Source organism: Hemiscyllium ocellatum, chromosome 8 (assembly GCF_020745735.1).
Source record: "Hemiscyllium ocellatum isolate sHemOce1 chromosome 8, sHemOce1.pat.X.cur, whole genome shotgun sequence".
Classification (NCBI taxonomy): domain Eukaryota; kingdom Metazoa; phylum Chordata; class Chondrichthyes; order Orectolobiformes; family Hemiscylliidae; genus Hemiscyllium; species Hemiscyllium ocellatum.
In genome coordinates, this window is record NC_083408.1 from 29734933 (window position 1) to 29746939 (window position 12007).

At 41.3% G+C, this 12007-nt stretch overlaps 1 protein-coding gene across 1 annotated transcript in view; it reads left to right on the forward strand.

Annotated features, from left to right (window-relative positions):
• Window positions 1–102: 102 nt before the first annotated feature.
• Window positions 103–12007, forward strand: part of dnajc17 (DnaJ (Hsp40) homolog, subfamily C, member 17) — a 160281-nt gene continuing 148376 nt past the window's right edge. Inside the window, exon 1 of the mRNA XM_060828756.1 lies at window positions 103–315. Within this exon, the coding sequence (XP_060684739.1) occupies window positions 241–315 (75 nt within the window). The 5' untranslated portion in view covers window positions 103–240. The remainder of the gene's footprint in view (window positions 316–12007) is intronic.

Below are 12007 nucleotides of genomic sequence, written 5' to 3' on the forward strand. Positions count from 1 at the left end.
TGCACGCAGGGAGTTGTAGTCTTTTCTGGGGTGCAATGCCAACTGGTATGAGCAGACAGTTGGAGACTCGGAAACTACAATCCCAAGGGGCTTCGAGGATCTAGGGCCTGGTGTGTTTTGGAAGTCGGGGTTGAGCACCGAGTGGTGAATGACGAGGCCCGAGTTTTGTTCGCAGTCGGTTTTGAAAGGGAAGGCCAAAATCTGCTGCCTCGGATTAGGTTACCTTTAACGTGAGGAAGGATGGCAGCTAAAGAAATCCTGCAGTTAGACCTCTACTCGTTACTGGGGGTTAGTGAGGATGCAACTGGTAAAGAGGTAAGGAAATGTCTGTGCAGTTTTTGGTTTGAAATACCCGCCGGTGACTACTGCCTGAAGCCGGGTCTTAGTCAGGGACAGTATTTACAACTGGTCCTATCTGCCTAGTCGCAGCGTCAGGGATGACAGATTGGTCACAGGTCAGAAGGAGGTTGTTCGGTCCTTCACGTGTGTGCGCGCCTCCCCACCCAATGTGCAATTTACCTGGTTCTATACCTCCCCTTCCCTTTCAAGTCACACTCCCAATTCCTTCCTGCATGTATCAACCAAAATTGCTTTCATCACGCACTGCATTCTTGATCTTAACCATTCGCTGCGTAAAAATGTTTTTGCTCAGGTTTCTTTTTGTTTCTTTTACTTGTCTCCTTAAATCTTCCACGCGTGGGAATAGTTTTCTTCCCAGTTTTCTATGTCACGAGTTTCAGTACCTCTATCAAATCTCTGAGTCATAGAGATGTACAGCATAGAAACAGACCCTTCGGTCCATGCCGACCAGATATCCCAGCCCAATCTAGTCCCACCTGCCAGCACCTGGCCCATCTCCCTCCAAACCCTTCCTATTCATATATCCATTCAAATGCCTCTTAAATGGTGCAATTGTACCAGCCTCCACCACTTCCTTTGGCAGTTCATTCCATACATGTACCACTGTCTGTGTGAAAATGTTGCCCCTTAGGTCTCTTTTATATCTTTGCCCTCTCACCCAAACCTATACCCTCTAGTTCTGGAGTCCCCCACCCCAGGGAAAATACCTTGTCTATTTATCCTATCCATGCCCCTCATGATTTTATAAACCTCTATAAGGTCACCCCTCAGCCTCCAACACTCCAGGGAAAACAGCCCCAGCTTGTTCAGCCTCTCACTATAGCTCAAATCCTCCAACCCTGGCAACATCCTTGTAAATCTTTTCTGAACCCTTTCAAGTTTCACAACATCTTTCCGATAGGAAGACGACCAGAATTGCATGCAATATTCCAATAGTGGCCGAACCAATGTCCTGTATAGCCGCAACATGACCTCCCAACTCCTGTACTCAGTACTCTGACCAATAAAGGATAGCATACCAAACGCCGCCTTCACTATTCTATCCACCTGCGATTCCACTTTCAAGGAGCTATGAACCTGCAGTCCAAGGTCTCTTTGTTCAGCAACACTCCCTAGGACCTTACCATTAAGTGTATAAGCCCTGCTAAGACTTGCTTTCCCAAAATGCAGCGCCTTGCATTTATCTAAATTAAATTCAACCTGTACTTCTCAGCCCATTGATTCATCTGATCAAGATAATCTGAGGTGACCTTCTTCACTGTCCACTACACCTTCAGTTTTGATGTAATCAGTAAATTTACTAACTATACTTCTTATGCTCGCATCCAAATCATTTATACAAATGATGAAAAATAGTGGACCCAGCACTGATCTTTGTGGCACTCCACTGGTCACAGGCCTCCAGTCTGACAAACAACCCTCCACCACCACCCTCCAAATGGCGAGTTCTCCCTGTATTCCATGAGATCTCACCAGTCTCCCATGGGGAACCTTGTCAAACGCCTTACTGAAGTCCATATCGATCACATCTACCACTCTGCCCTCATCAATCCTCTTTGTTACTTCTTCAAAATACTCAGTCAAGTTTGTGAGACATGACTTCCCACGCATAAAGACATGTTGACTATCTCTAATCAGTCCTTGCCTTTCCGAATACATGTAAATCCTCAGGATTCCCTCCAACAACTTGCCCACAACCGATGTAAGGCTAACTGGTCTATGTCCTTACCACCTTTCTTAAATAGTGGCAACGCATTAGCCAATCTCCAGTTTTCTGGCACCTCACTTGTTAATTATTTTCCACTCTCAGAGTGGAATGGTTTGGCGTCCTTGCAGGTTTTTGAAGCTCTGAGTCCCTGAAGCTCTCTTCTCATTTCTGTGACAATCGGCTACTTGAAAGCAGCCTAAAAGCTGCTGCTGGGCAGTTTTTGTTTATTTCGATCCAAAGGCACCTGATGCCGATTTGTCTTGCAAAAGTATGAAATCCGATTTCTTGAGAAATTGCATGTTTTTATGTCACCACAAAGTTCTAGTTCTGCTTCGAGTTGAAAAATAACGAGTTGATTTTCTGCAACACTATGCAAGAATCCATCTTCCAGCTTGTATTTCAAACAAAATAAATCTAGCTCTTACACTACCCTTTATTAGCAATATTAAGACCTGGCATTTTAACCTTCAGGTTTAATGAGATCGGAGTACAAGAATAAAGAATAATTTATACAGAGCTTTTGTGCGACCACACTTGCAATACTATGCGCAGTTTTGCTCTCCATATTTAAGAGAGTATGTGCTAGCAATGAGGTGATCCAGTGAGAATTCACTAAGTTAGTCCCTGGGTGAGGGAATTATCATAAGACAATAGACAATAGGTGCAGGTGTAGGCCATTCTGCCCTTCGAGTCTGCACCACCATTCAATATGATCATGGCTGATCATCCTTAATCAGTATCCTGTTCCTGCCTTATCTCCATAACCCTTGATTCCAGGAATTGACCTCGTGAGTAAGTTGAACTACTATTCTCTGGTGTTTAGAAGAATGAGAGGTAATCTCAATCTAAATAGAACTTCAGAAGATATTGAGGAGGGCTGATGTTGAGTTTTCTCTTGACGACGAAATTTAGAGCACATTGGCACAGTGTCAGCATAGGGGAGCAATGGCCTCACTGACTCAGAAGATGCTGGAAAATTGAAATAAAGATGAGAAGGCCAACAAAATTGTCCTTTGAGGAGCCGGCAGCTGATGATAGTAAGTGAAAGCAGGAGAGGCAGTAAAAGAAAAAAAATGTGATAAAATAGAATGGAACAAGAAGGAAATAATGCAGATGAAGCTGTTGAAGCTGTGTACAACAGTCAGGTTCTGACAGAACAAATACTTTACCTGGATCCTGACAAGGTGAAGCAGAGATGAATTGACCAATAATATGAAAGCAGAACAATGATCTGTTGGATTTGTCAAGTGTCTGGAATGTTCTTGCCCAATTTGTCATCAGAGTGTGAATATCTGCGCAAGTTCACTGCTAAAGATGTCCACTGGTTTTGGGACATAGACAAAAAGCAACTTCTTTTAGAATATTGCATACAGTTATAGTTGCCATGATATAGGAAAAATGTTGTTAAACAGGAAAGTGTAGAAAAAATTTGTAAAGATGTTTCTGGGACTGCAGAGGCTAGGACATTTTTTTTCCCTGGAGTGTCGAAGGCTGAGGGGTGACCTCGTAGAGATTTATAAAATCATGGGGGGCATGGATAAGGTGAATAGTCCAGTTCTTCGAAGGGAAGGAGAGTCCAAAATGAGAGGGCATAGGTTTTGATGAGAGGGGCAAGATTTAAAAAGGACCTATGGGTCAACTGTTTCTTGTAGAGGGTGGTGCATGTATAAAATGAGATGCCAAAGGAAGTGGTAGAGGTGGTTACAATATCAATATTTAAAAGACATTTGGACAGGTTCATGAGTAGGAAAGGTTTAGAGGGATATGTGCCAAACGCAGGCAAGTGGGATGAGTTTAGCTGAGGAAACATAGTTGGCAAGGACAAATTGGACTGAGAAATACTGTGTGATTCCATGACTCGAAATTTAAAAAAAGCAACAACCCAACATACTCTGGAAATCATGAACCCAGCAGAGACATTGAATCTGAAAGGAAATTGTCTTGCTTTGATCAAGCAGAAATGGCACTTCCTCGAGAAAGAATATCAATTCAGGTATAAGCAGTCACCAGACAAACTGACAACAGCAACTTGCAAGCATATCAATAAAACACGTACATGCTTTAGAGATAATGGACTAAATACATATGCAAAGACATATGAAAGTGGAACAGATTTGACTGAAGAGTTTTGATCATGGAGGTTTTTCTTTAACGGTATATCTTGGAATATGTCTAACAGCAGATAACATGCATGCAAATTTGTTATATACTTGGAGAAAAGCAATTGTACATCTAAGTGGGTTTGCATTTGTCATGTGATCTCTACCTTTGTAATTGGCTTTCACTTTAGTTTATGGCAGCCATTATACACATTACTTGAAACAGTTGAGCAGGATGTTCACAGCGACAGTAGTATGTTATTTCATGCCTCGAGTCTCTTCAGCCTTTCAATTAGATCATGATGTGAGGTGCTGGTGTTGGACTGGGAGTGGACAAAATTAAAAATTATATGACACCAGGTTATAGTTCAATAGGCTTATTTGGAAGCACAGGATTTCAGAGTGTTGCCCCTTCATCAGGTAGCTAGTGGAGTAGGATGATAGGACACAGAATTTATAGCAAATGATCATAGTGTCATACACTGATGCGATATATTGAAAAAAACTTAGATTGCTGTTACGTCTTTCATATTTTGGAATGCGTTGCAGGTTTTGATTTATTGATATGTAAATCCCAGAACTATATTCAAGTCACATTCCCGAAATAACATAAGGTTTTATAAAAAGGGTGAGATCTCAGCTCAGACAATGCATTAAAGGTGTGAGGTTAGAGTCTGGCTGTATCCCAATCTTGAGTCAGACTGGTTCTGTTTCCAAAGTTGGAATTTATAAAATGTTACATGGATTATAAAAAATATTGACTGCCTATGATTGTGTGCTTTTTTTGAGCAAAATTGAATATATCTGCAAATGCAATTCTGTAAATACAAATTCACCCCGTCAACTTGTGTGTGTATGTATGCAATAGAGTGACAAAGAGTGTGTGAATATATGTGTGTGCTTGATAGAATGTGGGGATGTGTGTGTGTGAGAGAGGGTCTGTGTGAGTGTTTTAAGAATGTGTGAGAGAGCGTGTATAGTGTAATGGAGTCACGTGTAGTGTGACACAAACCCAAGGTTCCTGTTGAGGCCCTCCTTATGGGTACCAAACTTGGTTATCGACCTCTGCTTGGCCACTCTACGTTGTTATATATCTCAAAGTCCGCCTTGGAGGACCGTCACGCAAAGATCCGAGGCTGAATGCCCCTGGTCACTGATGTATTCTCGGAATGGGAGGGAACATCTCCCACTGTGCGGTGTCCATTTATCCATTGTCGTAGCCTCTGCTTGGTTTCACCATTTATACCATAGCATTATCAGATAGACAACGTTGGCTGAGTCACATGCCACGTACATGGTGGGTGGTGTCCCCCATGTATAATGGTAGTATCCATGTCGATATTATGTGTTCAATATAATGCATCCATGTATAACGCTACGATCTTTTGCTATAAATTCTGTGTTCTTTGACCCTACTCCACGAGCTACCTGATGAAGGAGCAGTGGTCTGAAAAGTTGTACCGTCAAATAAACCTGTTGAACTATAACCTGGTGTCATGCAATTAAGTCATGGTCTATCTGTATCTCAATGCCATATACCTATTTTGGTCCTATTACTCTAAAATCATGTTAACATTCTGTTGATGTCTAGCTTCTATAGCCTCCTCAGATCCATTTCAGATTTGCACTGCCTTTTGCCTGAGGACATTAGCTCTGTATTACTGTATTACTGAGCTGTAATTTTTAGATTGTACCATCGCAGTGGACTTGTTTGCAAGCAGAATTAATTAATTACTCTCTCACATATCCTCAGATGCTAAAGCAGTCTAGAATACAATATCTAGACAACATTCATGCTTGGGTCTGCAAGTGTGTGTTTGCAAATTACCAACTCCGACAAACGAGAGTGTATGCATCGAGACATGGGCGGCACGGTGGCTCAGTAATTAGCATTGATGTCTCAGCACCAGGGACAGGTTTGATTCCAGCCTTGGGTGACTGTGTGGAGTTTGCATGTTCTCCCCATGACTGCGTGGGTTTCCTTCGGATGCTCCAGTTTCCTCCCACAATCCAAGAAGTACAGGTGGACTAGCAACACTAAACAAAATTGCCTGTAATGCCCAGGCAAGTGCAGGTTACATGGCTTAGCCAAAGTAAAAACCATATGTGGGGACGGGATGGGGTCCACAGGTCTGGGTGGATGCTGTTTTGGAGGGTTGGTGCCGTATGATAGGCTGAATCTCATTATGACTTTTTTGTACTGTACAGTACTATAGGGATTCTGTGATTCTATTCTATTATTCTATCACACCTTAATGTTCAATGGCATTTCCACTGCTGACAACCACACTATTGACATCTCGGAGGTGACAATCGACCAGAAATCTGGACCACCCTTATAAACACTTGCACCACAAGAGCAGCTCAGAGGCTGGGAGGTTTGAGCAGCTATGTCATCTATTCACTCTCGACTAGACAAAACAGTTTGTTTGATCCATCAATGGAAATATTGACTCTCCACACCAAAAACACAGATTGGCAACAGTCTGTACTATCTATCAGGTGCATTGCAGCAGCTCAAGCTTCCTCTCACAGGACCTTTCCCCAGTAACCCCTGCCACTTAGAAGGAAAAGGGCGTTAAGCATACAGGAAAACCACCACCTTTTAAATTCTTCTCTAAATCTCTCAACATCCTATGTTGTTATCATTCCTTGACAGTTGCAGCGTCAATTTGTTGAAACTCCTTTCTGAGCTGCCCTGTGGATGTCCCTGCACCCCAAGGACTGCAGCAATTCACTACTACCTTTGAAAGTGTAGTTAGGGATAGGTCAGCAAATGGGTGAAAGTGAGGACTGCAAATTAGAGTCCAGAGTGTGGTGCTGGAAAAGCACAGCAGGTCAGGCAGCAACTGAGGAGCAGGAAAATTGATGTTTTGGGCATAAGCCCTTCATCAGGAACACACACTCAATATAGGTCAGCAAATATTGGCCTAGTCAGCAACGTCCACATTACTGAAAGAATAGCAGTCATATCTTAAATCTCCACGACCTGAATTATTAATCTTAGAACAGTATGAGCTCTTTATGGATTGAATTGGTGACACGTGTACAGACTAACAATCTGTGTTTCTACATATTTAGTATTGTGGGTGACTTTGCAGTCTGATCCTTTGCCATCAACGCGTGCATTAGAAATCATACAATCTCTACAATGCAGAAAGAGGCCATTTCGCCTATCAAGTCTACACCAGCCCTCAGAAAAGCATCCCACTCAGTCCCTGCCCCCACCTGATCCCTGTAACTCTGCATTTACTCAATCCATGTCCTACACATCTCTGGATATTATGGGGCAATTTAGCATGGCCAAACCACCTAACCTGCATGTCTTTGGACTGTGGGACGAAATTGGAGTACCCAGAGTAAAGCCATGGAGACACAAGGAGAATGTGCAAACTCCACACAGACAGTTTCCCCAGATTGGAATCGAACCCGAGTCCCTAGTGCTGTGAGGCCGCAGTGTCAACCACTGAGCCACTGTGCCATCCAAATTAATTTTAATTAAAATTAATTAAAGTCGAATCTGTTGTTGCTAGATGCTGTGATTTTGCTGTGAAGTGAATTCTGATGCTGCAAGTAGATCTAATTTGTGGTGACCCTTTCGTGTGAAATGCATCCTAATTTATGATTACTATTGCTCAAATGGCATTTGGTCGGTGAGTCTAGTATCGAGTGGAATGTATTTCTGCATTTAATCCATACTGGATGTTGATACTATTTCTATACCTTCACATCTCATGTGCTAGGTTGGTATGAATGATGGAGTGCCTGGTTTGTTCACAAGCAAAGATTATCAGTGGGTCTACGTTAATGCAATTGCCCTGACTGTGGACTATTATTAGGAATTAGTGTCATACAGCATGGAAACAGACCTTTCGGTCCAACTAGTCCATGTCAATGAAAATACCAAACTAGACGAGACCCACTTGCCTGCGCTTGGTCTATATCCTTTCAAACATTTCTTATGAATATTTTAGGTGTCTTTTAAACATTGTAACTGTACCAGTTTTAAACTATTTCAACACTGAGCCTTGTGAAAAGTTTCATTTTCCATTATCATGTTTGGTGAACTTTTATGTTCAATTTATTTTAAATTGCAAAATTCAGCGAGCAGTTTTTATTTAAGAAAAGGGTGCATCTATTGTAAACACCAACACCAGATGGAGTATGTGCACAGCAACAAAGTGGCACTGCCAGCCAACACCAACAATGCATGTGCTAGCAACCGTTTTGGCATGTAGAAACCCAAGTGGGTCACTCCTGAGCAAAGGGAAGCACTGCATTCTCAGCCTTTAGGCATAGCCTCTCCTATTTTCAGGAAGGGCTTGGACCCAAGTGGTAGAGTGGCTGGGGAAGGCCGGGATTGAAAGCAGAGGTGGGAAAGGAGAACTCCCTCGTCTGTCCCCGGCAGCTGATGAAATTTGGCTACGTCTGTACATGGTGCCGTTTTGGTGATGTGGATAATTAGTCCATTTGAAAAATAAATGATCAAACCAAGATAGTATCGAGTGTAACTCCATTGGTCACTCAGCACCTTACACAGGCTACCTTGGGAGTGGAAATATTGCTGTGGTCTATATGTAGTTAGATGGGATGAAATTTGAAAAGTTGCTGTTGGTTTCTGCTGACGCCAAGTCATGTTGATTTTAAAAAGACCCTCCATTCAAACTGAGGTTAGCTTGGAGATGGTAGCTGGCACAATTATGAGAGAATGGTAAGAGCAGTTAACTCTGCAACAGCATTTTGCTGCATGGCATCAAATTTCCTAATGACAAGCTTTTTCCTGATACCATCCCATGATAAGATAATATGTCTATATTGTTTGACAAATATACTGTTTGAAACACAAGCCATGCCAATCCCTATGGATCGTTTTGATCGAGGTATTCAAGATCATGAAGGGTCTGGATGGAGCAGATAGAGAAATTGTTTGCACATGTGAAAGAACTGAGAACAAGAGGGCTAAGACTTAAAACAAGTGGCAGAAAGAAACCAAAGTATGATGATTTATACAAGACATCCCAGATTGAAGTCTGGCTTGACATTTGCTGTTTGTTGGTTGTCACAAGATAGTCTTTCACGAAAATGCAAATTCACACTGTGCTACAGATTCAGATTTAGCAATAAAATGCAAGTTTATTGCACAAAGAGTTGAAGGTAATGTAGTTTAAACACTTAGTAACACATTTTAATGTGCTTCAATCACTGGGGTAGCATGTTGGAAATGAAGGCATTCCACACTGTAAGTAATCTAATCTAATCTTATTCCCGGAGTCGTCATAAACATTAATGATTTTAAAATGAGTGAAGATTTCCCCAATTTACCTCTTAGATTCAGGTTGACAGCACGGATCAGATTTCTATACTTGACAAGAATGACTCTTTATTACAAACAAATATATTTAAACTATAGATAACCAATTATGAACTGTTGACACATAGCTGTACCAGGTAAAACTCTAACCCACAATAATATTTCCCCTCCATACACACACATGAAGACATAAGAAAAATGTTTTGTGAGAGGAAGGAAAGATATGGAAGATGATCCCTGTCTGCAAAGTTTGCTGAGATGATCCTTTTGCTGATCAGAACTCAATCTTTCTTCTCAAGATTCTTTCACTTGCATGAGATTCAAGATGACTGGTTCACACACATAAAGGTCTCTGACATCTTAATTAAAAGTCACAGCTTACAGCAAATGAAGAAGAAAAATAAACTGTCTATCTTCAGGTTTTGGATGCTTTCAACTGCAAAGCAAAAACAGCTCCTTCCAATGTCCAGTGACTTCTGATCCAAACTTTCACACATCCCAAGCTATTCAGCTACTTTGGAGCCCGCCACATAGTTAGTTATTGGCAGGCAGGATGTCTCTGTCATTGATAGCTGCTTTCATTTCACAGGTCAATCAGTTGTGTTTTGCCAGTCAGATCTTCATCCGTCACAGCTTCCAAGCTCCAGCTCACTTGTAACTAGACTTCTTCTCAATGCTTGAACAGACAGCTTCATAAATAGCACTTACAATGAGTATAAAGTTACTTGCTTGAAAAGTACAGTAATCCTTCAACAATCCTTAATTTTTAAATCAATCCTTTTCCCATTTCAGTTAATAATCAAAAAATTTGAAGAATTAAAGGGGATGTTCTTTCACAAAATACAATCCCATGATCTCAACAACATCCCATTACAGCACTCAAACATCAGCTCTTCTTTATCCCACGTATGATTTGACTTAGCTATGGCTTCAGTTCACAGTCAGGAGAATATGATAGCCTCTTTCCAGATTTGTAATATAATTAATACAATTCTTCTACATATCCAGTTTTAACTAAATACCCTGCAGAACTGTCCAAATTGAAACTAAAATGCTGACAAAGGGTCACTGAACTCAAAAGTAGGTCTGTTTTTCTTTCAATGTATGCTGCCAGATCTGCTGAGTTTGTCCAGCACTTTCTGGCTTTGTTTGCAAGTTTAAAAAAAACTATTTTTTTAAGCTATGAGTGTTTTTCCTAAGCCCCTCCGAAATGACTAATATTGAAAATGTTATCTGAAAACGTAATATTCATGAGTGAAGTTTCCCAATGCAAACACAAATCCATCACTCCCCAAAACTATCTCTCCCAGACAGTGTATTAAAAGGCATTATCACAAAAGTGACATGAGAAACTTCTTTCACACGCTCAGTGGTTCGGAACTGGAGTGAACTGTCAGAGAGCGTCAGAGCCAAATTCAATCAGTTTGGAGATGCCAGTGTTGGACTGGGGTGTACCCAGTTAAAAATCACACAACACCAGGTTATAGTCCAACAGGTTTAATTGGAAGCACCAGCTTTCGGAGCGCCGCTCCTTCATCACATGTTTGTGGAGACTCAGTCAATTCCAGATTCAATCGAGGCATTCAAAAGGGAAGTTGACTATTATTTGAGAAGAAGAATATATAGGGTTACAGAGAGAAGACTGGAAAATGGCACAATGTGACTTGTGCGTTTGGAGAGCCAGAGTGGTCTTCCTCTGTGCTGCAACAATTCTGGGATTCTATTCCAGTACAGTTCGCTACTTTTGTATCAGGTTTTCTTGCTTTCCATTCAGTGCTTCACAGCTCAAGCTGGCTGATAGTTACACTCAGTTTTCAGTGGGCAAACTAACTTTCCTATCTTACCTATTGCATGTTGCCTTCAGTAGCACTGCAGAGATTAGCAACCAAGTTATTGTCTGGGAACCTAACACACATTAAATCAGGGTTGAGGTGTATAGACAGCACGAGGAGTTAAAAGCAGCTTTATGCTCATACAAGTTTGACCCTACCAAATGCCTTTGAGCTTCTTTTCACACCTTGACCTGATTCTCTTTTCTGCCTTTGTCAATCAGCAATGACCCATCTTGGTTGTGAGTCACAGAGTTCCAGGTTTAAGTTCCACTCCAGGATTTGAGCACAATACTAAATGCTGACTCTCCAATGCAGCAGTGACAGAGTAGTGTAACATCCAAGGTGCTACCTTTTGAATGAGACATTAGACTGAAGGCCTGTTTGGATGAATGTGAAAAATCCTAATGACAGTATGTTGAAGAACAGAAGGAGAGTTATCCTCAGTGACCTGGTCAATATTTATCTGTCAATTAACATCACAAGAAAACAAATTATCTGGCCACTATCAAATTGCTGGTTTGTGAAATTGATGTGCATATATTGACTGCCGTGTCTCCTACATTATTATGTTGATGAAACTTTTGAAACAAGTAGTTTCGTCACTGTAAAGGACTTTGAGATTTCAGTTGTGAAAAGTGCTATACTGAATAAAAATAAGTATGTATTGTTTCTTCTTCAGTTTCCTTAGTGGTGTATG